Source organism: Podarcis cretensis (genome assembly GCF_951804945.1).
Source record: "Podarcis cretensis genome assembly, chromosome: 12".
In the NCBI taxonomy this organism is placed as follows: Eukaryota; Metazoa; Chordata; class Lepidosauria; order Squamata; family Lacertidae; genus Podarcis; species Podarcis cretensis.
Genome location: NC_137181.1, coordinates 40,500,772 through 40,526,144, shown reverse-complemented (window position 1 = coordinate 40,526,144; position 25,373 = coordinate 40,500,772). Strand labels below are relative to the sequence as shown.

The following is a 25,373-nucleotide window of genomic DNA, read 5'->3' as shown; positions in this document are numbered from 1 at the left end:
TCTTTAATGTGTGATGTTTTATTATGTTTTTATAAATGTTGGAAGCAGCCCAGAGTGGCTAGGACGACCCAGTCAGATGAGCGGGGTTATAATAATAATTCACAAAGCACGTAGTTCAGCTATGGAATTTGCTCTGACGAGATGTAGTGATTGCCACCAACTTGGATGGCTTCAAAGGATGCTTAGACAAATTTGTGGAAGACAGAGCTCTCATTAGCCACGATGGCTGTATCCTACTGTGACTGTATGCCCCCAAACACCAGATGCTGGGAATGACAAGCGGGGAGGGTGCTATTGCACCCAGATCCTGCTTGCGAGCATCTTAAAAAAAACTTAAAATAAGCCAGCATTTTCTGAGATGCCTGCTCTGGTGCAGTCCCCATTCCTGTTAATTTTCTTGAGTCAGACAAAACTTGTCATGTCTGGTCCTCAGCACCACATGCCTAGTGAGCAGTGGGAACCTAGACATTTGCCAGAATCTTGCTAAGACTCTGCACCAAAATGGATTATTTCCCCAATCCTCAAGAATGTCTTGCACTTCCTGCAAAATTCAAGAGATGCCACCTATGACAGAAGAGAAGTACTTCCAGAGCATAAAGCCAGTATATTTTCTGTTTCAGATCAACACTACACTGTAAATTCTATTTGCAATATGACATTTAAAATAAGATGTGAATCTTTGGTGCTGCTCAGCCGTGGAGTTCAAAGGGTTTCCTCTGCCCATCTGTTCATTCCGTGCAGCCAAAGGGATGGAAGCTGTTTTTCTCAACCCAGTTGGGTCCAGGGGTTTCTCCTTTTCTGCCAAGCTGCTCAGGAGGGAGCCTGTGGCATCCAATATACTTTCTTTTCTCTTCAGCATGCAAGGAAAGCTGAAGCAAGACCAGACTGATTTTGTCTCTTGCTGAAAGTCAGGAACCATCCAAAATTTGAACCAGGGATATTCTGTACCATTCCTGTTGTGGTGCAATAGTAAATTCCCATCCTATAGATCAGATTAGGGGGCCCTGCGGTTCTTCAGATGTTATTGGACTACACCACATGGCACCCGTAACCATTGCCCATGCCTAGCTGGGGCTGATGGGAGTTTAAGGCTGTGGTAGTAGAGAGTCGGGACGCGCGTGGTGCTGTGGGTTAAACCACAGAGCCTAGGACTTGCTGATCAGAAGGTCGGCGGTTCGAATCCCCATGACGGAGTGAGCTCCCTTTTCTCGGTCCCTGCTCCTGGCAACCTAGCAGTTCAAAAGCACATCAAAGTGCAAGTAGATGAATAGGTACCGCTCCAGCGGGAAGGTAAACGGTGTTTCCGTGCGCTGCTCTGGTTCTCCAGAAGCGGCTTAGTCATGCTGGCCACATGACCCGGAAGCTGTATGCCAGCTCCCTCGGCCAATAAAATGAGATGAGCGCCGCAACCCCAGAGTCGGCCACGACTGGACCTAATGGTTAGGGGTCCCTTTACCTTTACTAGTAGAGAGTCAGGGGAGGTCCACAGACTTACAGAAAGAAAAAATACTGCTATGTTGAAGTAAGAGTAGTGAAATTGCAGCTAAGAAGCTCAAATCATATATATGACTGACACTATTCTTGGAAATTAAACCAACGTCCATTCAAAAACTTTACTTGCAGAAATGTATAGTTATAGATGAATAATATTTACAGTCACATGCTTCTCCAAGTTTGGGACCACGGTCTCTTCTTCCAACTTCCAAACAACTGTATTTCCCACTTTTTCAAGAGCTCATCACTCAGCCTTCTGTATCTCAGTTAGGCCATGCCTTGCAGCTCCTATGAGAAATTTCCACTTATACTTTCTCCTGCATCTTTGCCCTCTTTCTTTCAAGCAGAGAAGATGCACTCTAACACTTTATTGAACTTAGCAGTGTTCACAGTGAAGTCTAAAGCACATTCATCTTGCTTCACATAAAATGTAGTCTTTCCTTCACTCGATATCTCTCCCAGGTGGCCAACATTAGCCAATCACATGAGAACTACTAGAGAATCTCTTGAATTCAGTTACCAACCAATCCAATTTAAACGCATAGGACTGCATACAAGGATTTCAGTGAATTAAATTACCATACTTAACATACTAGCACTAGTATGCACTGGCTACGAGATTCAACTTGCAAGCAGAGGTTCTTCGTGTCATGCTGGCTTTGAAAAATACATAGTCCTTGTCGCAGATACTAATATTGTGTTTGAAGCGACTGGATTTGATAAAACTGACTCCTTTTGGAAATGAAGCATTGTCCAGACTCATTAAAATATTATTCCAATTTTACTAGCAGAACTCTTCAAAAAATAGAACATAAACATCAACTGTACATCAAAAATATCCATACAATATCTTGTGCTGTCCAGCACAGGCTCAGCATCTTAGAAAACCTAGAGGCAAAGGTCCTTCTCTCTCCACAGCCTGCATTCTAGCCTTCATTGGCCTTTCAGGAGAGCTTCATTACATCTTCATTCATTCCATGAAGTTTGGGAGACAAACACTCAAAGGCATCTCCCTTCAAAATGGAGATTTGCAACCCAATACCTTCATCACATGATCTAAGGTTACAACACTCACATGCTAGCTACCAGAGAACAATGATCAGTTAAATAATCATTAACTCAGCAAGAGCTTTCCTTGGTGTTAATCCCCATGTTAAACCTTTTCACCAATACACATTTAGGCATTCTCATTTCAGTGTCAATTAAACCATTATACTTAACAGTGCCTCCTACAATTATTAACTCTTAACTCTCTTAGTACTAATGCATACTATTTCTCACCAAGTTCAGTAACATGTCAAGGTCAGAGTAGATAAAAAGGGGTGCTTGGACATGACCTAAATATTGAAAGATAACCTCGATTCTCCCCCACAATGGCAAACTATCTTATAATTGATCTCCCTGTTGAGAAATGGCAGAGACTTCCAAGTTCTGCTGCATCATTCCACCAAATGTCTCTGTGTCAGGAGCCTTAGATAAGGAACTGTTGTAATTTGGGAAGACCAAGAGGCACTGACAAGTGACTCTTTGTCATTATCTCCACTTAGTAGGGTTGGTGGGTATTGCACAACAACCTGAGAAGGAATCTAAGGAAGTAAGCAGATGGAAGTATTCATAAAATATCCCAGGATCCTTTGCCTCTGTGAAGAAAGGCTGCTGATTTTGCTTTGAACCAAGAACCGCAGGCATCTGTGGCTATGTAAACAAGGCCTCATATTTGTAATGTGCCTTGAAAAAGAGAGCTTGCAGGTTGGCCTGGGAATCAGCATGTTTCTTCACCCCACTCCCTCCCTCTTCCCCCCTTGTTTTGCTGCCTGCACAGCGGCAGGTGGTTACAGCTTTCAAAATAGTCTTCAGAAAATGTGCAAATTGAGCCAGAGAGCTATAGGAACATAATTGATTTAATCAGATCACAGCATCTTTCTAAAGTTGTTTGTGGAACTCTACTCCCGGGGTAGAGAAAGGCTCCAGGGTTGCTCTAACAAACTGAAAAGGGGGATTTAGCGCTAAGGATCCCATCTGCCACCTATTTCATTTATAAATGCAAAAATTAATTTGTGGAAAGTTTAAAGGTTTTGTTTAATTAAACTCTAAGTAGTGTTGGAAGCTACTTGGAGTTTAAGATGCAACTTGCCAGTGTGAGAGAGGTTCCAAATTTTGATGCTAGCTCTGCCAGTGACCTGCCATATAGACCTGGGCACATCACTTTATCCCTCAGTGCTTCTGACTCATCTTTCACCTGACATTAAAGAATGACTGAGAATACTTTCAGAGGCGGCAGACAACAGATAAGTGATTACCAGGAGCCAAAGGGGTGGGACTCATAATATGCTACTTACGAGAGAGAGAGACTGAAATTGCGCTTGGGTATCTACATAATATTATTTTTACATGATTGGCAGTTGAAAAGAGCACAAGGAGTTAGAAGAATTTGTCTCTGGTAGTTTTTTGAATAGGTTCAAGTGGCATCAGGAAACCAGAAATAACCAGGCAAGAAAAGTAGGATGCACAAATAGGGCCGCTTTATATGACATAAGGTAAAGGTACCCCTGCCCGTATGGGCCAGTCTTGCCAGACTCTAGGGTTGTGCGCTCATCTCACTCTATAGGCCGGGAGCCAGCACTGTCCGCAGACACTTCCGGGTCACGTGGCCAGCGTGACACGGAATGCTGTTTACCTTCCCGCTGGTAAGCGGTCCCTATTTATCTACTTGCACCCGGGGCTGCTTTCGAACTGCTAGGTTGGCAGGTGCTGGGACCGAATGATGGGAGCGCACCCCGCTGCGGGGATTCGAACTGCCGACCATGCGATCGGCAAGTCCTAGGCGCTGAGGTTTTACCCACAGCACCACCCGCACTATATGACATAGGAACATAATAAACATAGGCAACTACATAGGGGCGAAATGAAACCATGTGTGTGGAATATCCCCTGACTCGATCAAGCTCCTAAGCCTGTTGACTGGTGAGTCTACAGGGCCGGATTTAGGTTTGATGAGGCCCTAAGCTACTGAAGGTACTGGGGCCCTTTATATGTCCTGCTGCCCTTTGTCAACAACAAATTGTCACTTTTTTGTGTTGAATATATGCTATATGGTAGTTTATGGACCTAATAGGTATCTAAAGCCATTTGCACATGCAGAATGTAGGCACCCTATCTACAGAAATGAGCAAACCAGTGATATTTGAGGGAGCAGGCTAGCAGGCGGGGCCTTTTGCTGTATGTAGGTTTTATTTTACAGTGGTACCTTGGGTTACATACGCTTCAGGTTACATACGATTCAGGTTACAGACTCCACTAACCCAGAAATAGTACCTCAGGTTAAGAACTTTGCTTCAGGATGAGAACAGAAATTGTGCAGCGGCAGCGCAACAGCAGTGGGAGTCCCCATTAGCTAAAGTGGTGCTTCAGGTTAAGAACAGTTTCAGGTTAAGAACGGACCTCTGGAACGAATTAAGTACGTAACTAGAGGTACCACTGTATTTGTTTTTAATCTTATATTTTGGAAATGTACATCCAGGTTGTTTTTTTCCTTTAAAATTTTTTGGGGCCCCCAAGAGTGTGGGGCTCTAAGCTATAGCTTGTTTAGCTTATACGTAAATCTGGCACTGTGAGTCTACCTTGCAGAGAGTAAAGTTGGCCTGCAATTTGAAAACTTTCCTTCTGCCATACCCTTAAGGTGAGGTCTTCTTGACACCCCTTGGGGCTGCACCAATTTCAACAGGTCTACTTTGAGTATGACTTAGCTGGGTGTCACCCAGTGGGAATAACTAAGCAGTACAGCATCCCAAATGTTTATTTTCAGCCCCAACGTGGAGGTGACTTTGTACTTGGTGGCTGGCTAATTGCTTTGGGATCTGTGGGGATGAGCTACACTATCTCAATTTAGTGGTTTTCTAGGGGTGCGGAGCAAAGAGTTTTGTGTCTGTGGGATCAATACATCTTTGCTGCGAAGGCTCGGGCCTCCTGGGGAATCACACCTGCTGAGGCAAGAACTATATACATTCATGGGAAAATAATAAAGAAACAGAAGTAAAATGAAATGGAGGTTGCATCTGAATGCTCCTATCCCAAGGCCAGCCCAGCTCCGATATCAGATATGAAAAGGTATTAAATGAGAAGTGTTCATGCCTGGAGACAGATAACAGGGAGCTGCTAATAGGATCTTAACGTGTTAGAAGAAACCCACTAGGCACTACTCTGTGAAAAGGGGATAGCCTTAGCAATGTGTTGACCTTATGTACAGAGCAAAGGAGCATCAAGATTCCTCCCCTTCTCTTGCCTGCCTGCCTGCAAAACAGCATTTAGCTTTGATTTTAGTTTTTAGCTTTTATATATCCTGCCAAACATCTCCAACAGGGCCGCAGAGGGTAGCTTACGATAAAGACAGACAGAAATACAATACCTGCTTAACTATTAGCATCAAACCCCAAAAACCTGCAGCACATATTAGCTGTAAGCAATAGAGATTTTAAAGAAGAACAGGCAGATTAATTGGATGCTTTATATATGTTTTATGTTCTGAACTTCTTACTCTGCCTAGAGCCTTTTGGATCAGGTGAGATTAACCCAATAATAGAAAGCCAATACATACCAGCTGATTATATGGCAGACAGCCGGCTTCCTATAGCATGTGAATAATAGCATAGTTATATACTTTAGGTGCCTTTGGCTTCAATGAGAGAGAGAGTTAAGCATAGGCTTAGCAGGTTGCCTATGAATGTGTTATCTTGATGCATTATGGGCACAAGAATGTCCTGGGCAGGATGCAGGCGCACGTATAGGGTTGCCATATTTTGAACAGCAAAAAAGAGAATAGATTTGTTGACTTCTACTTTTAACTATGGATCATTATGGCAACTCTCATTTTAAATACCCTACTATACGTAGGCTATAGAAGCTGTAATATATTGTGAATAGCAATCTTCTTAACTTTCAACAACAAAATAATAATAATAATAATACATATTACTCCCTCACTTGTGACATGAAGGTATTTGGGCATATGTTCACATCTTTGTGAACATAAGTGTGCACAGAACAATTTATTAAACTGTTTAACATGTACATTTGGACTCTCCTTAAGGGCAGGGGAAGTTAACTCTCGCTCTCCCAGACTCCTCCTCCAAGATCTTGTAGCTGAGCCAGGATCTAGTTCAGCCGCAAGAGAAGCGATTTATACAGTATGTAGCTAGTTTAAGATGTTGCTCTGTTGTGCTTCTTTGCTGCAGACCAGCATAGCCAGGTGCCTTAGATTTGAGTCTAAATCACTAGGCGCATTTTATTGGGTTAATGTAAACAAAAACAAACAAACAAAAAACTCCAGAATTTTTGCCAAAATTTAAAAATCCACTCGGGTAGAAATTTTTATCCTGAAAAAGAGGACGTGTATGGAGAAAAAGAGAACACCTGGCAACCAGACCTGAAAAAGAGGATGTGTCCTGAAAAAAGAGGACATATGGCAACCTTACACATAGGAAGCTGGACAAGAAGCAAATATACATAGGGTATACTGTATTCACATCACCACTGACCACAGCCATTGCTCTCCCACTCCTGGTGGGTCCATGAATGGGCTTCAGGGGGTCCGTGAACCGGGTGTGAAAGAATGCCTTTCCCAATGCAATAAAATGAGTTGTATGCAAAATGTGCCTTTTCTGGGTATTGGCTTCATAGCCTTCCTCACATTCTCAAAGGGATAAACCTCCATCACAATGAACAGGAATTGTGTAAGAACATCACCCCAGTCTGCCCAAATGCTTATGCTTTGGCTGACAGAGGGCATCCCAGACCGAATTACTTTTCCATCGATTACTTTCTCCATATCCACACACAGCATGGGTGTGTTCACATTTAATCTGTTTTTTAGTGCTGTCGCTTCTCCTGACACGACAGAAGGACGTGTGGATCCGGAATTGGCCTCCACAGTCACTTACGGATACACTGTTAAGACCGTGTTCATGGAAGACAATCTTACTTGGCTATGAGTGATCTCCAAAAAAGAAGAAAAACTTGGCTTCCCATCTCCTTCCATAGCCAGCACAAAGTCCTTGCCCTTAACTGTAAAACTATCCAGCACCTTGACCAACCCTATCTTTGGGCTCATCTTGGAAAGTTGCCCAGAAGCAAAGGACCGTAGCTCAGTGTTAGAGAACGGGCCCTCCTTGCAAAAGGTTATTGGTTCAATCCCTGGCAGGGCTGGGGCAGACTCCCTGTCTGAAATCCTGAAAAACCACTGCATGTCTGTGAAAGGCAATGCTCGGTTAGACAGACAAAAACTGTGACATTATGAAATGAGACTGCTGGTCTTAAAAAAAAGGGAAGGGGGGTTGCTGCCCCTGCTTGCAGCTAAACTGAAATACCAGATTTTAAAGATCCTTGTTACCTTGCCACTGACGTAATAGTTCTTTATGGCTTTGGTAAATGCTAGTGCTTGGCAAAAGCAGGTTTTGCAACAGGCAAGCAGGTGTGTTTCGGCAGCTGGAACAACAGAGCTGTCAAAGTGAATCCTCCCCCCCCCCCCGCCCCCGGTCTCCTCTGTATAGATCTGCCGGCTATGCCAATGAATAATGGATAGTGAGAGATCATACATCTCCTTCTGGATTATATGAGCAGGTGAGGACATTCTAAACTTATGTTAATTACTCCATAAACACAGCCGGATAATAGCAGGCTGAAAAGCCGTTGAGAGAGCGACGACAGCCTAGGATTTGCTCTCGCCAAACCTGCTTTATTTCATTATGAAGAAGACAATCACAATGCATTGCATTCTGCTTCGGGAGGTTTGCATTGTTCTGTTGGTTGGAGCATATTAATTCCTGGTATATTTTTGAACCCCAGTTGCTGGTTCTTCCCTACGTATCTTAGTGGGCACCTCCAAACATTGGACATGGGCCTGGTCAACAAGGAAAGCAGAATTCATTAGTGGAGTGGGCTGTACTATTGTCACAGCCTTCAAGATGAGATATAAATCTAAGCCAATGTTTTAATGATTACCCCTGTTTCCATAATTATAGCAACTGATTACATGCTTTCATTTATATGTTGACAAACTCTTCTATGACTCATTAGCTACAATTATTTTCAGGGTTAACACCCCACCCCTGAAATCTGTCCATTCCAAATTCTCTGGAGCATCCAGTTTAAAATAATGGGCCGCTGGAATAAATCCACTGCTTCTATAAGGAACAAGCTCCCTCGTTAAATGATTGACAGCAGAAGCATTAGATAAGCATAATGAATCTTCAGTATTAACTTGCATAAAGATGCATGAGGATACGTTATCCTGTTAGAAAAGCTATTTTGTTCACTTAGGCCACAAATGCAGCAGTACTGATACTGAATGTTTGCTGACGGATATTCTGTGACATTTCAGCTAGAAATTGTGGGTTATTCACTTGATATCCTCATCTCCATAGAAGCTAGGGGCAGCCTACTGGGAGGGGAAGATACAAATGTCTGTAGCAGGTTCATATTGGGAAAATAGCAGAGATGATGATGGTGATATCACTTCTCACACAGAGAAGGGTGTCTCAAGTGACTCGCCATGAAAAAGGCAATAAAACCGTACACAAAGCAACAAGAAAACACAATATCTAAGCATGTGCATACAAAAATATTTTTAAAAACCCAAATCATATCCACCCCAATAAAATATCAGCATTAAACAAGCAACATCCCCCTGCCGCTAACTCACTACTCACAAATTTAGCATAATTTTTTTAGCCTTGCATCTAAAAGTGGGCAGTGTTGGTGCCAATCTTCCTTCCTACTGTGCCACTTCTCATCTCATTCAGCTCTTGTACTTTCTTCTTGCTGCTATAGTATTTAAATACATCGATTATATACCATACATTTTGTATATTAAATAGACTGAACTCTGCTCTTCACTCCTTGTGCTATTTGGTTTGGTTTCTCTGTCTCTGTCCAGCTCCTGCCTCCCATACATTCCATCTACTGAGAATTACAGTGGATCAAAGGGCCAGGCTGAGAAAAGGAATCTCCTCCCTCTTTTCTGCTCTCATTTTACTGTTTGATGTGCTCCTTCTTGTAATTCTACAAGCCTCTCTCCTGCTCATCATATATATAAATATCTTGGATTTCTAACCTTGCTTTATTCCAAACAAAACAAAAGCCAAAGGGCTTAATGAAGAGATGTGTACCTCTAAGAAGGGGGAACGAATGCTTGAGACCTGTGAGCCATCTGACGTGGTATTGCCAAACACCCAACAAAAAAAGCACCTACAGTTCCAACATGCTTCTGTATTCCCCTTCTGAACTGGAAACAAAAAGGAAGGGAGTAATTTGACCGCAGTTGTTGGGGGCATCCTTTGGCCAAACACAAAAGGGGTGATGTCATGGACTGGTTAGATGCAAAGAATGGTGGGAACCCCCAAGGGAAGAAGACTCAGAGCCCAGGGAGGGGTGGAGGGACAATGTTGAGTGGCTACAGGGAGGAGACGGGGAAGAGGAGGTATCCATAGCTGTCAACCGTCCCTTATTTGGCGGGAAACTCCCTTATCCCAGCGCCATGTCCCGCTGCTATCCCTTATTGATGATGTTCCTTAAATTTCCCGGGTTTCAAAGGAAGCAGCTCCTCTCCTTCCCTCCCTGCTGGCAGGGAGGAGGGAGGCTCCAACAGTGTTGCTTGGCTGCGTTGCTCACCCAATAAGGAGTCTAAGAACGACTGGGGGGTGGAGCTTGCATGCCTTGTGCCGATCAAATCGGCCGCGTTGCCTGGGGACTCGCCTTTGCTCAGCGCTTCCCAGCGGAGAGGTGACGGTGGTTTTCCTTGCTGCATCCCCTTTGCCGGGGTGCTGCGCTGTGGGAAACACTGCTTGAGGCTTCGTTTGGCTGCTGGCTGGGCTTTCTGCCTTTGGCTCGGAGGGGCTCAGAAGTCAAACATACCTGTGCTTGGAAAGTCCCTTATTTTGGCTGCTGATCCCTTATTTTTGAGGCTGCTGGTCCCTTATTTTCAAATCTGTAAGTTGACAGCTATGGAGGTATCAGAAGCTGAAGGGGTAACAGGGCTGACTGAGTTGGGGTGAATCTGTGGCAGAGAGAAGTCCAGAATCAGAGGCAGAAGCTGAAGCAAGAGAGTGGGATGAGGCGGACCAAGAGGCAGAGATGAATCAGGCTGGTGAAGAGTCATGGGTGTCTCCCCCTCCTGCTATGACAAGCTTCCTTCCCCACTTGTCTCCCAGTACCAGAAGAGGCATAAAAAGGGTGGATAGGTTGGCTGCACACAGGTATAGTCTCCGATTGCTTGGAAAAGGCCATGGAGAGGAAGGGAGGTGGGATTTTTTTAGTCTCAGCAACTGATTTTCATGGAGTAAGACCACTGAGAATGAGCTGCTCTGCTCAGCAGGCCTGACACTCTAACCAAATCTGTGGAGAAAGTGTTTTGTGCTAATAAAGAGTTAACACCAACTTTGAACTGTGTGATTACTGGCTGGCACACTCCTGTGACAGGTGAGGATTAGTGCGAGTACCAAGGAAAGGGGAATTGACTGACAAAGGGGCAAAAGGCAAGATTAATGATTGCATCTATAGATAAATCTTGGAGGTGGGAGCACACTGAAAAACAGAAATCAAGGTAGTACAGAAATAGTAAGTTAAAAACAACAACGAAGGATACTAAAATTGAATTTGTTTTAGTTTTATAATGTATAGTACAAAATAATGAAACAATAAACTATCCATGCTGGGATGGCTGTAAGGAAAGCAGCTATAGGTAGAGATAAGCTTCTAAAGGCAGCTGGATTGCAAAACTATCAGAAAGACAATATGAAATGATCTTACAATGATTATGTCTACATACCTATCCAGTTCCAGTTACTGTTGCTGGACTGCCCGGATGTGGTGCTACATTACAAAAAGATTCATATCAGCTGTTTTGGATGCTTTAAATATTCCGCTTTGCTAAGCAATATCCCATCTTCACGAAGCATTGCTGAATGTGATGGTTTTTCCCTTACCTCAATCAAAATCTCAATTCAGTGTGGCCTGTGATTTTATTTTTAGCTAGAAACACCCTTCACTATACATTTCTGTCCATAGGTTTGTGTCCCTTTCCCCCCATGGATGCCTTCCCTTTTTCGGTCTCTCCTCTGCAACTATACTCTCACAAAATCTCTGCCATCCAAGGCCCTCTTTACACACACACTGAACCTCACGGGTACCATTTGCCTATGATGTTATCCCATGCAGTATGTACCGGTAAATACTTCAGCCAGGGCCAGATTTAGGTTTGATGAGGCCCTAATCTACCGAAGGTAATGGGGTCCTTAATATGTCCAGCTGTCCTTTGTCAACAACAAATTGTGGTTGTTTTTTGTGTTGAATATTTTAGGGAGCGGGCTAGCAGGTGGGGCCCATTACTTATATCATAGGAGCCTACACAACACAAAACACGGTTGCTGTATGTAGGTTTTATTTGTTTTTTATCTTATATTTTAGAAATGTACATCCATTTGTTGTTTTTTCCTACAATTTTTTTTGGGGCCCCCAAGAGAGTGGGGCCCTAAGCTATAGCTTGTTTAGCTTATACATAAATCCAGCACTGACTTCAACCAGAGGTGAACAACTGCATGGGTTTTCCCCCACCTGATTGGCCGTCCCCCCCCCCCCCCCCAGGAATGGAGAGTCACCTAAAATCACACTCAGTGGTGTTGCACCCAAGATGAATGAGCATGAAGTGTTAGTGGCTGTGCTTACAAATATACACATAAAATCAAGGAGAGCTTTTATGATAAATCAGCTGAGGTTTATTTGCTCCATTAAGTTTCTTGCATTAAGTATTTTATTCTAGATCCAAATGTACAATAGTGGATCACTGTGCAAGGATCCCATTCATTTCATTCTACATATTTTGTGTTTTCTTTAAAATGAAGTGAAACATAACCAATTTATATATACTTTTTGTCAGCAAAAATAAAATGCTTGCTATTGATAGAAAACATTCCCCTCCCCCTTCAAATGACATGAGCTCATAAGCTGTAAAAAATAAATACTTTCCCACCAGTGGCTTCATTCAAAATGCACTTCCCTGTTGAAAAGAGTTGGTCTGCATACCCCAGAAATTAGCTATTCAGTTTTATAATATTATAAATTGCAATTACATGCCTGTTTGGGTAATCCACTTGCCCATTTTATTATTTCTAATGTTAAATTTATGTACAAAAGTGCAAGCCAGTTGATAAATATCCCCTACTGATTTAATGACTATTCATTTTTATGGTGGGGGAAAGCTTAAGTATTTGCTTTAAAAGGTATTTCAGAATTATTTGCTTGTGATTCTACAGCCTGAGATATAACTCCCAGGCCATGGTTTTAGTTGAAGACGTTACCTCCGATTATTCGGTTTTACTCTGAAATGGTTACCTGACCTTTAAAAAATAAAGGATAAAAGTGATGATGTGCAATAGCAATAAATAAGGGCATTGGTTATCAACGATTAAAGTAGTACAGTTCACATGTTGTTACACAGTTTTCTGATTTAACATTGTATAAGCCACCTGGCTTTTATTCTCCTGTAAATAAAACAGTACCCTATTCTTGATTTGTATTCTAACGGCATGAACAAGTTCATTGCAAACTGCATGCAGAGAGAAGGGCTGTATGTCCGCTTTAAGCTAATAATATTTCGATCTAATACATAATAATGTATACATGATAGTGCATTAATTCTGAAAACGGCAAGCATTGTTACCAAAAAAAGAGGGAAAACAAAATCCTGATTAGTCTCCTTATAAATATTTTCAATACATATTTCTTACCAAGTATAGAAAAATAGTATTTTTGATAAAGAGGTCTGATTTACATAACAAAGAGCGTGCAACAATTAACCACTCTCTACCAGCTCTATTTGGTTGATTGTCAAGGAGGTGACATGCAGTGGTTATTGTCCCTTCGCCTTTGCAGCACTGGCATAAATACTAGCAGGAGCCTTGATCACCTGAAGCTGATATTGTCTGGCAACAACAATCAGGCAGTAAGGGGGTGAAAAACCCTTTGCTTCGCACAACAAAGACCTCCTGTGCTAAGGCTCCTCAGTCTTCGTGGTCCAGCTACTTTGTCCCCCAGGAGCTGCAGAGTGTCACAAAAGTCTGTTGAGCAGTCCAGTTAAGCTACAATCTGTGTATAAAAGGCTTTTTCAATGTGCTTCTTAAATCTAGAAATCACCTCTCTGCATATGCGCTGGTCAAACCTTTGCCTTTGCATGGGTCGCCAATTTTTGAGTTTGCAAATTTCCATGAGCATCTGAGGAAAAGGCAAAAAAATAATAATATGTCATGCAGTTTACAAGCTGGCAGTTGTGGAGCATGCTTGAAGGGTTATCACGTCACCGTTTCCATTATACGTTTATGGCTTTGCTATCTTTAATATCCACTGTACTTTTCATGACATCCAGAGGAAAGTCTTCTGAGGTCTGCGCTGCTGCTGTCCCCGTATTTCCTTCCAGGTCCCAAGAGCCTGGCAGGTTCTCGAGGCTCAGCGAACTGACCGCTCCCTGACTAAAGCTTCCTTCCTCGGATCTGCTGGGCAACACAAGGTGCAAGGACGTATCCGACGAAGAGCTCATGGAGGAGGAAAGAGTTGCTGAAATGGACTGGAGGGGAGTCAACGTGGTGTCCGAACGCGGAGAGGTGCAACTCACAAACTGCAGGTGATCTTTCTGGATCACGTGGTAGTGGGAGGGGGAATGTTCAAGGCTCGACGTATAATAGAATTCGCCACCCGTAGAATTTTGAAGGTGGGATTCAGTTCTTGGCGGGCCGCTACCTACGGAGGTTGCATCCATGTTCCAGATGCCGGCTATCGTATTGGAATGGCAGAGCTGTGCTTTGGTGCAGGTGACATTCGGAACCTGCATATGCATACACGGCTGGTGTGGAGGCCAAGACATTCTAGTCTGTAAGCTTTCCATGTTGGGGCTCACGGCTGCGCCGTGCACGGCGCAAAACTCCGGGGACTTCTGTGCCACGACCAGGTTTTCCAAGAGGTGCATCACATTCTTCATGTCCTTGCTTAACTGTGAGACCTCTTGAGTCAAAGAAGTGACCTGAAATATATATATATATTTAAAAATATATACATATAAAAATATTTACACAACATCGTTCAAATGAAAAAGAAATGGTGGAATCCAACTCATGCCCTTGCATTCACAGAAGGGCTTTTGATCCAGCAGATGCCTCCACTAATGGAAGAGGAAGGGAAGATATATTTTTTTGCCAATTCTGCAGACCTTGGAAATCAGGGTGGAAGGTGGCGTGGGGTGATAGAAGGGAAAGGGTGAATGGGCAAGAATCACCTCCCATCTTCTTCCATTAGTGGAGCTGTCCGCTGGATCAAAAGCTCTGTCATGAATGTAAGAGTGCCAACAGCATCCCATCTAATACATAGAAGGCAAGTTTCACAACTTAATCCATCTCTCTGGTTCCAATTGCAAAATTCTCTTTAAGAACAGAGAGGAGTTTATTTCCTAAGGAAAATACCGTATTTTTCTGTGTATAAGACTAGGCTTTTTTCATAAAAAATAATGTCAAAAATTTGGGAGCTTCTTATACACGGATACATCTCCCCCCATTTTCTTAAATCGGAGTCCCCCAAAATAGGGGGGCGTCTTATACATGGGGGCATCTTATAGACGGAAAAATACGGTAAATCCATTGATTCTTGTTTTGTTTGATATTTGTGCCACTTGTGGTTCACGATTGTGTGCCACAGAAACGCTAACAAATAACCTATTTTAATTTTCATTAAAACCAACTATGTGGGTCAAAGTTCTCGCATGGGGAGCAAATCAGAAGATTCAAGAACCAAGCCTAAGTTTTGAATTACTTCAGGACCAATTGCTAGGTGCTACATTCCAGTTTGCTGAGTCAAGCTGGAGCCTCCTCAAATCATATTTTCAAACTATTTTAATAATCTGCTTCCAACATGATGAAATAAAAACCAATTATTAGAGGGGGTTGTTTTTGAAAATAAACCTTTTGGCTTGAATCCTATAATCACTTACCTTGGAGAAAGCTCCACTGAACTCAATAGGCTGCGCTTTTGAATTGATATGTACAGGATTGTTCCATTAAGGCAGGAAGAGAAAAAGAAGTTCTTCTCTACCCCCACCCCGCCCCCCAAAATATCGTAAATGTTTGCAAAAGCTCAGCTGAAACTCAACTGAAACATTGGATCGGAGGAAATTAAGGCTTTAGTAGCATAGGAATCAATGAGACTTATGCTAGCCATGATTAAATTTTCCCCATTTCAATGGGACTAAGATGTCATTGTTGAAAGCTTTCTATGTAACAGAAATGCTGTCGAAATATTTCCTAAATTTCTGTTTCAGAGTATCTGAAGAAGTGTGCATGCACACGAAAGCTCATACCAATAACTAACTTAGTTGGTCTCTAAGGTGCCACTGGAAGGATTTGTTTTGTTTTGTTTTGTTTTGACTACAGCAGACCAACATGGCTACCTACCTGTAACTAGAAATATTTCCAAGTTTACGAAGTGCCCGACTACTAAGAATTAACAGTGTTCCCTATCTAATATTATACGTTGTGCAATAGAATGGCCATTTCTTTAATGAAAATTCATAATTTGAGAAGCACTCATCTGGGAAGGCTTATCAGCATGATAGTTTATATGGGTAATCATATTTTTCTGGAATACATAAAATTTGCTATAGGGACGTTGATGGAGAATATACCTCTATATAATGAAAGTAACCAGCTGTAGTATACAACCCATTTATTCTAGCATTGTTGGCTGAAATAAATTACTTTACACACACTGAACTGAGTGAATTGTGGATTAAAGTTGAAGGGAACCTTCTTTTTTCCCATTTGATTATACTGTACGTAGCTAGCAGGAAAAAAAGCAAATGAAGGTACAAAATTAAAAATTAGCTCTGCGTTGCTTCCAATAGCAGATAATCAATGTATTTTAGGCGAGATTACTGCCACTGTGCTCGCAGAATTAAACTTGTGCGGTTCATCAAAAGGATGAAAAGAGGAAGTAATTTGCAGAAAGCAAGATGAGGCTGTACATTAGTTTTCAAAAGGGTAAACGTACCTGTCAGAAAGAGGAAAGGATAATTGTGAAGCATTTGAGTCTTTCTGAACTAAAAGCGTTTCCAATTAGTGTGTGACTTGTACAACTTAACCTGCTCATTACTATAAATTAAGCACCTGACACTGTCATGGTTAAGTCAAAGCAGATCAAGTAGCCTTAAGTCACATCCAGACACCTTAGAGTTAAAGCATATTTATGCCACTTTAACAGTCAAGATTCAATTCCTGGCATCTCCAGGCAGGCCTGAGAAGATCCCCTGACTGAAAACCTGGAAAGCACACTGCCAGCCTCTGTAAGGCAACTTCCTATGTTCACTAATTATTAACAATATAAAAATACATTGGATATGCTGAAATTATAGGTTAAGATTCTAAGAGCCTACGTGGTCATTTAGAGGTTCTCTTTCTGACTGAAAAGCTGCTCCTGAAAACTGGCGAACTCTCTCAAATGGCATTTGACAGTGCATGGTGGGAAGGGATAGTGCGGGTCATGCTCAAACAAAAATCTTAATTTTATTTCACGTTGACCCTCAGTTTCCACGATTTTGTTTGTTTGTTCCCCCCCCCCATACCATTGTGTGAAATACTATTTCATAATGTATTTCTACTTCCAGTTTGTTGGGCTTCATACAAGTGGGGGAAAGCCTAACGACTGTGGTATTAATCTTTAGTGCTTCTGAAATCACATTACAAACAGGTAAGCAGTTCACTATCCATCTTAAGGTGCCTTCAGCGGAGATAATAATAAATCTCAACATTTTGGGGTGCAGTGTTAGTTTTGTATCTTCAGCATTTATTTTGTTTTTTACACTACCACTTGCTTTAAGAAATATATAAAAGTTGAAGCAGAAATTCGTTGAAGCTGCACTCCTAAATACATTTACTAGGTAGACACTTCCAGATGATCTGCTCACTGTTGAACGTTCATCCTGATTTGCTTGCAAGGATATTAGGCAACATTCGCTATGTGGAGAGGCTAGACAATGCTGTGCTAAACCAAGTGTTATTCCACACTTTCCAATGTATTTTTCTGTCACTACTCTTATTGGGGAGGGGGAAGTGGACTTGTTGTGCAGGACCTGCCAACAAACTCTAATTGTGCAACCTTAATGTGACTGACTTTCACACGGATATCTGTCTCTTCATGTGAGCTACCTCACAGGGTTGTCAAGAGAACAAATAATGGAAGAGGAAAATTAGCACGCCACTGGTTCCTGGGAGGCCACATGCTAACCACTACACCACACTGCTCTCCAATTTGTATGCCGTATGGGGACTAATAGGTCTGCGGTGTGGGCTGAGGTCTTGCAGTGGGAGGTGCATGAAAGTGACCCACCACAGTTTCTCATGTTTGCAAATGTACCCACAGGCTCAGCAATGTTACCAAGCCTTCATCTATCTGTGGCACTACACAGTTATATTCCGTAGCTAAGTGAACAGGCACTGCACATTGCAACCACTAGGTGGATCCCTCTGCAAGCACTAAACTCTAGGAAGGACCTTTGCCTTTGATTTTCATTCCTGCTATGCCCTGCAAAGGTAAAAAGGTAAAGGACCCCTGGACGGTTAAGTCCAGTCAAAGGCAACTATGGGGTTGCAGCGCTCATCTCGCTTTCAGGCCAAGGGAGCTGGCGTTTGTCCACAGACAGCTTTCCGGGTCATGTGGCCAGCATGACAAAACCACTTCTGGTGCAGCAGAAGTGCCAGACGAGTGCCAGAGCACATGGAAATGCCGTTTACCTTCCTGCCGCAGCGGTACCTATTTATCTACTTGCACTGGCATGCTTTCGAACTGCTAGTTTGGCAGGAGCTGGGACAGAGTAACGGGAGCTCAGCCCGTTGCGGGGATTCAAACTTCTGACCTTCCAATCGGCAAGCCCAAGAGGCCCTTCCCACCACACACTTTCAAATGCCATTTCAGAGGGTTCTCCAGTTTTCAGGAGCAGCTTTTAGACCTGCGTCCCTGCACTATCTGGCAGTACATGTTTTCCATAGACTTTAATGGGACAAGGAAAATCTTAATTAACTTTGAATTTCAGAACTTCACCAAATCAATGAAAGTATATGCTCTCTGAATAAAACCTGAATAAAGTGTACCAGTACTTTCTACAAAAATGGAAATATATTATAAACCTGCAGAACAGCAGGTTGAAATGCCCCCTTTTCAGCACTTTCAAACTTGATGTACCTGTGCTGTAATGGATAGAGTGTTGAACTATGACCTAGGAGGCCAGGGGTCTAATCCCCACTCTGCCACGAAGCCCACTGGGTGACCTTGGGCCAGTCATTGCCTCTCAACTCAACCTACTCCACAGGGCTGCTGTGAGGATAAGATGGGGAGGGGAGGACCATGCTCACCACATTAGGCCCCTTGGGGAAAATATAATAATCAATAGATCATAGTTGTTTGAAGTTTGGCCCATTTGTAGAACTCTTCAGGTAGATCCCGCATGCCAAATTTCAAAATTGCCAGCTCAGCAGGTATTATTTTTAAAAGCTGTAGAAAGCTGACGTTCATATTGGCAAAACCTTATTTTTGCCCCTCTCCTGACCCTATAATAAAACATGGGTAGCCTTCAGCTGCATAAATTTGCTAGGGGGTTTTGGACTACTGATACACGTTTTAAAGTAATGCATCTCTATAGACATTATCATTTTTGCTAACAAGAGACTTTAGAATTTTGTGAATGCTAAGCATTTCCTATGGAAGTGAAATGCACTTCTGTATTATGCCCCTGCACAAATTTAAGGATCATAGTATGTTTGCTTGATTTTGGTCCATTCTGCTCCAAGTAGCTTTTGCTCTGTGGCAAATTACTAGTTCCCCTCCAAAAGGAGAGCTAGGTAGCAATTTTTTGATTGCTAGTAAAGTGCTGTAACACAATTACCTTGTATGAAAGCAGTTATTTGCCCTTTTGCTAGAAAGCTTTTTAATCTCGGTTGGAAAGACTGCTAATGAAATGTGTTGCTCCTGGCTACCAATGACCTCCTTTCTCATTTTTTTCTTCTTCTTAAAAATACACAAAAAACTGGAGTAGGGTATTCTAAGAAATAAGATGAAGGTGCTGGAAAAGCTAGGAATTGTGTTCCTCCTCTTACAATCCAATGCATTGGTAGGAAATGTTGTCATGGCCACAGACGTACGCTTTGTCTGGGTTGTGCTGCTCATGTGTAAATCGTACACACAAGGGAAAAGCATAGTAAGCTCTCCGTCTCCCTCCATGAGTTCCATTTCATTTCTTTCCACTTCTAATTTTTATATAGCCTTTCTATATTACCATACACAAGGTGGCTTACAGCAACAAAATATACAACAAAGAACACACACCTTATTATTATATCTGATCCAATACAGAAAGTCATAATAAAGCATAACTTAAAAATGAAATGACTTATATCAAATAAAGTAATATTCAATAAGCTAGTTGAATATAATAGTACACAATAAACTTAAACAGCTATAAAAAATATAAATTAAACAGCTCCAAACATCAGCAAATGGGACACGGGTGGCGCTGTGGGTTAAACCACAGAGCCTAGGACTTGCCAATCAGAAGGTTGGCAGTTCGAATCCCCGTGATGGGGTGAGCTCCCATTGCTCAGTCCCTGCTCCTGCCAACCTAGCAGTTCGAAAGCACGTCAAAGTGCAAGTAGATAAATAGGTACCGCTCTGGCGGGAAGGTAAACGGCGTTTCCGTGCACTGCTCTCGTTTGCCAGAAGCGGCTTAGTCATGCCGGCCACATGACCCGGAAGCTGTATGCCGGCTCCCTCGGCCAATAAAGCAAGATGAGCGCCGCAACCCCAGAGTCGGCCACAACTGGACCTAATGGTCAGGGGTCCCTTTACCTTTACCTTTAAACATCAGCAAATGATAATTAAACAGAAATCCACTCTTAACAATCACAATAAATACTGACTGAACTATGATCGAGAAAAACAACAGGAAGTCACAATGCATAAAATAAAAAGGACAAAGCACCCTCTCCTTCAAAATTGGGATTCCAAATCGTGCAGGGAGTATCTTTGAGCAGAGAAGGGTCTCCACTTAGATGTCACCTTCTATGTCCTAGAGGGCAATGCAGATCGTGATACAGGTGGTGGAGCTTAGCGCACTTGTCTCCATTTGCCCTGCATGCACATAACATTTATACATAAGCAGCGCATCTGAAAAGTGCTATAGGCTATTGGAACTAAAGATTTATCAGTTATCACTAGGCATGAAAAATTAGCCTTACCTCAAGGGTGTTGCTGATCCTAACAAGTTTCATTTCTCCACAAGGAAGAGTAGAACAATTGAAATGACATGAAATTCTCCATACCTCATTATTAAGCCTGTTGATCTGTTGCTTTGCTTCTTCCGCTTTGATGACTAGCACAGCGGCGCCAACTTCATTCTCTGTAATCATAACAATACATACTGTAAGTAGATTGTCATTGAAATCTCGCATCTGTGACCTGATTGCTCATTTAAGTTTCTTTCCAGATTTTAGTTTGTGAAGGAACGATTTGCCTATGTAAAAACAAGTGTTCCAAATCGAGAACCTTTTCTTGATAAGGCTGAATTAATTCAAATATGTAAAGTTCTACCTTTCCTTCAATGAGTTCAGGATAAAGACAACATCAAAAAACAAAAAATAAAAATAAACCACAGTTCCTCTGAAATTGAAATGGCTCAACTAAAGAAAGAGAGGAAGGGATGGGTAAGGTTTGATTGCTTGCATTCCACAGGTTTGTGCTATGATGCTTGTCACAATTCAGAAATGAGCCAAGTAGCCCTTCTAGCAGCCCCCTCCCCCAACTTTTAGGCTGTCATCTTTCTGCACCAAAGAAAGTCTTTGAGATTTATTCTGCATTAGACCGTAAAATCTTGGTCTAGATTGCTTTTGTTCTCTCTGGTGAGCTTGCTATATAGCTGTCTAGGGGGAAAGCAACTGGGTTGTTGTTCTTAAAAACCCCTTAGGAAGGTGGGTGGGACACAGTAAAAGCTTCATCGTTGGGCTTTGTGCATGTGTGTTTATGTATGTAAGTAAGCAACAACAACCATTTTCATTACTTTTTTTAAAAAAAATAATGTTTTAATTTGGGGCGTATGTGATGTACAATAACCCCTCTTCCCTAGCATCAGGTAAAATTAGTTGGCACTTTATTTCATTTTATTAAAATATTTAATGATTTTAAAACTGTAGGAAGTGGGACCTGCAAGAAAATGTTGCAGTGTGGAGCGTTGCTGTTCAGGATTCCAGCCCCTCCCTCCCCTCCCCCTTCTTTTCTGTGCCCTCTCGCTAAATAGTCTTTCTGTGTTCTGTAGCCACAGAGAATGCTATTTTTCCACACACTCTTCTCCAAATAATTATGGGAACTGTAGGTCATTAAATGTTCTCCTAACAACTCTCAGCTCCTTTCACAAACTACAGTTCCCAGGATTCACTGGAGGGGGGGGGGGAGCCATTACTGTTAAAGAGTGATTCAAACGTTTGGTGTGAGTGTGATCGGAATAAGCATATTGTACAATTATTTTATTGTTATGCTTAATATGGCTACTCACCTCAAGCTTTTGCTTTTCTTGGTGTTGCTCCTCCTCCTCCTCTGGCAACAATTACCTTTTACCACCCACTGCCAGAATTGCACCTTTGGCTTTGGGACTGCAGACTATTGGACCTTAAATGAACACTTTGCTACTTAATATTACCTTCATTACAATTAGGGTCGACTTCTTTAATGGGGCATGCAGAACTATACACAGGGATGGGCCCTGATTTAGGAAGCAGCAATGCCTGTAAGCATCATGATCTTTTTACCTTGTCTGATAAATGGCAAGAAAAGAAGCCCAGATAACTGGAAAGAAATAGCTCTACGCTTTACCCCCCTGTCACTCTTGCCCATGATGATCCAGTCACATCTAAGGATTTCTCTCACAGTGTGCAGTACACAAAAGGCAGCCCTCTCTGAAAGGTGCATTATGAATCATTTGTAAGATGGCTAAATATAGCACTAACCCCTGATGGTAGGAGATGCTCTGGAATCCTGCCTGAGTTGTTCAGAGCTAAAGTCAAATGTCTGGCTTTCTTCATTATTGTTACCATCTTCTATTCCATCAACGATCCTGTTTTGAAAAGGAAAGACAATCTTGGAATAATTGCACAGAAATCAAGCTTCTTTGTCCTCGTGCATGGCTAACAATACACACATTTTTGGGGAAACAGAACGTTCATACGATGAACTTTACCAATATTTGAACCTAAAATTGCTTAAAAGAAAAGAGCTGCTATGTTGGTCGACTGATAACGTGGCATAGAAAATTCTATGTTTATCTTTGCAAAGAAAACACACTGAAGTGGGTGTTACTGACTTAAACAACATTTTTCCTTAATAAAGGACCACAAACCTTTGTCTGTCTTGTCAGATCTCATTTCATCCTGATGGACTACTCATACTTTTGAAGAGGAGTAGGGATAAAAGTAGTGTCCAAACCACTTCCCCAGGTTAGAGGAAATCTGAGATTTCCCTTAGCCTGGAAAGCAGCAGAATTTCTGTGATTAAATCTGTTGTTCAGAGGAAAAGATCGCTCCGCTGTAATATTATTTTGGATTTGATGTGCTCCTTGCAAGCAGAGCCTGACACTAGATTGTGATGTTTGCTTCATATAGGAACAGAAGATTGAGGTAGGATATTGTGGTGTATACAAAACAACAACAACAAAAACACAAGAAAGCAAGCAAACAAAAATAACCCTCTGCACACAATGGCCATAAATTAGAATTTCAGCTCGCTGAATAGATGCCCATTCTCATTCCCTGCCCGCCTCCAAAAGGCATGGTGAAACATAACTTGTGTTTTGTGTTGTGTTGTGTTGTGTTAGCAAGAAATAATGCAAGCTGTACTGGAGGTTTTGTAAAAACCCTGGGAGTCGTACATGCTCTCTTTTCGGGCAGGGGCAGAGATTAATGTAATGTTTTTAAAAATCTGACTTGTGAAGTTCCGCTCCCTTTATAAACTTTCAAACTGGGCGTGGGGAGAGGGAGCACTGAAGCAGCCAGCTTCAACCCCACTTTGCACCACACACTTAAACATCAGCAGATAGCTCCTTCTGTCAATAATAATATATGCAGTGGAACCTCTCTGCGTGGGCTCTCAATCACACAGAGAGAGCCTTCTACATTTAACAGTTGCACGAATGGGATGCCTCCACAAGTTTTATACTAAATGCATAAAGGTCAGGAACAGGGACTGGTACTAAGCTCCTAGGCACTTGAACTCTCATTAGATGGCCTGAACGAAGCTTTCTTCTTTGGCAATATGACTGTGTTTCTGTACCTATTGTCCTGTTTTTCATCCATACTTTGTTTTCCATTTCTGTGTTCTTTCTTTCTTTTTAATTGATGAACCCTTTGCCCCACCCTCTCCATGAAGGATTGCCATACATCCAGAATACTGCAGTCGACAGCAGCGTTCGGGCAGAAATCGAGATGTCTGGGAAAATATGGCAGCCCGTGACAGCAGTGCCGTTTTTGCCCAACAACTTGGGGCAAAAGTAAAAAAAAGTCCAACAACTTTGCCCCAAAACATATTTTCTGTCCAGATTTTCACTGTTTGAAATATGGCAACCCTACCTCCATGGCAGAGTTTGGAAGACGGCTACCCAACCAAGGTGTTGTTTAATTAAGGCAACTTTCCTTAAGTCATATGAATGTTTGTACACTCCATCATTTCCTTTAACTTATCACTAATCTTCCCTGCATTTCGAATAAAGAAAAAGTGCTGCCGAGATACAAAATGGGGGAATATCATTTGTTCAGCCAACCTCTGTTGATAAATGCCTGTGCGAGATTAGCAATTGTATAACACTCATCAGTAAATTTACTGTAATGAAAGGGATGTGATAATGCAGCATGAAGGAATGAAAATGGATTTATTGAACTATAACCCATTTTACAAAGGTCACTGAACACCTATTAAAGGTGATTACTTTCATTCATAACCGTCCTAAGCTAAAATCAGCAACGTGGCAGTGGAGGAGAAGGTTCCTTCCCCCCCCCTCCCATTTCTTATTCCTCAGGCACTCCTTCCTGCAGCTAGCTTCTATGGACACAGTTCACTGAGATGTTTCCTGCACAAGCCAAATTGAAATGAATAGGGAAGTAGTACATGCTGTTCCGATTTCTCTCAATGGACCTCATGCAGCAGACCTCCCCACTGGGTTCAGCTTAATGTCTTTCCGAAAGCCTTTCAAGGTGAGAATGCAGTCTGTGAGCATTTTCAGGAGAAGGGAGCTGAACTTCCGTCTTAAAATTTGCATGGGTCAACAAAAGAGAGAGCCTTAAAGCAAACAGCTAAGCACTTTGCTGAGAAATCAAGTGTTTCTCTGCTTTTGCACTGCGGGGAGACAGCTGTGCAAAGGCTGTTGTTGCTTAAAAGAACAACCCTCCAAGGAACCACACAGTCCCTGAGATTGTCTAAGCTGACGGAGCCAAAGCTTGGACAGAATCACTTTATATACAGTATTTTTTGCTCTATAAGACACACCAGACCACAAGACTCACCTATTTTTGGAGGAGGAAAACAAGAAAAAAAATATTCTGAATCTCAGAAGCCAGAACAGCAAGAGGGATCGCTGCGCAGTGAAAGCAGCAATCCCTCTTGCTGTTCTGGCTTCTGGGATAGCTGCACAGCCTGCATTCGCTCCATAAGACGCACACACATTTCCCCTTACTTTTTAGGAGTGAGAAAGTGAGTCGTATAGAGCAAAAAATCTGGTATTCTCTGTACATAAAGACATAAGAGCCTGCTGGATCATGCCATCT

At 42.2% G+C, this 25,373-nt stretch overlaps 1 protein-coding gene across 2 annotated transcripts in view; it reads right to left on the bottom strand.

Annotated features, from left to right (window-relative positions):
* Window positions 1-12,529: 12,529 nt before the first annotated feature.
* Window positions 12,530-25,373, bottom strand: part of KCNH8 (potassium voltage-gated channel subfamily H member 8) — a 159,538-nt gene continuing 146,694 nt past the window's right edge. For both annotated transcript variants that reach the window (XM_079947190.1, XM_079947191.1), the window contains 3 exons: window positions 22,569-22,675; window positions 20,892-20,968; window positions 12,530-14,557 (listed from right to left, as the gene is read on the bottom strand). In XM_079947190.1, coding sequence (XP_079803316.1) covers window positions 13,850-14,557; window positions 20,892-20,968; window positions 22,569-22,675 — 892 coding nt within the window. In that variant the 3' untranslated portion in view covers window positions 12,530-13,849. The remainder of the gene's footprint in view (window positions 14,558-20,891; window positions 20,969-22,568; window positions 22,676-25,373) is intronic.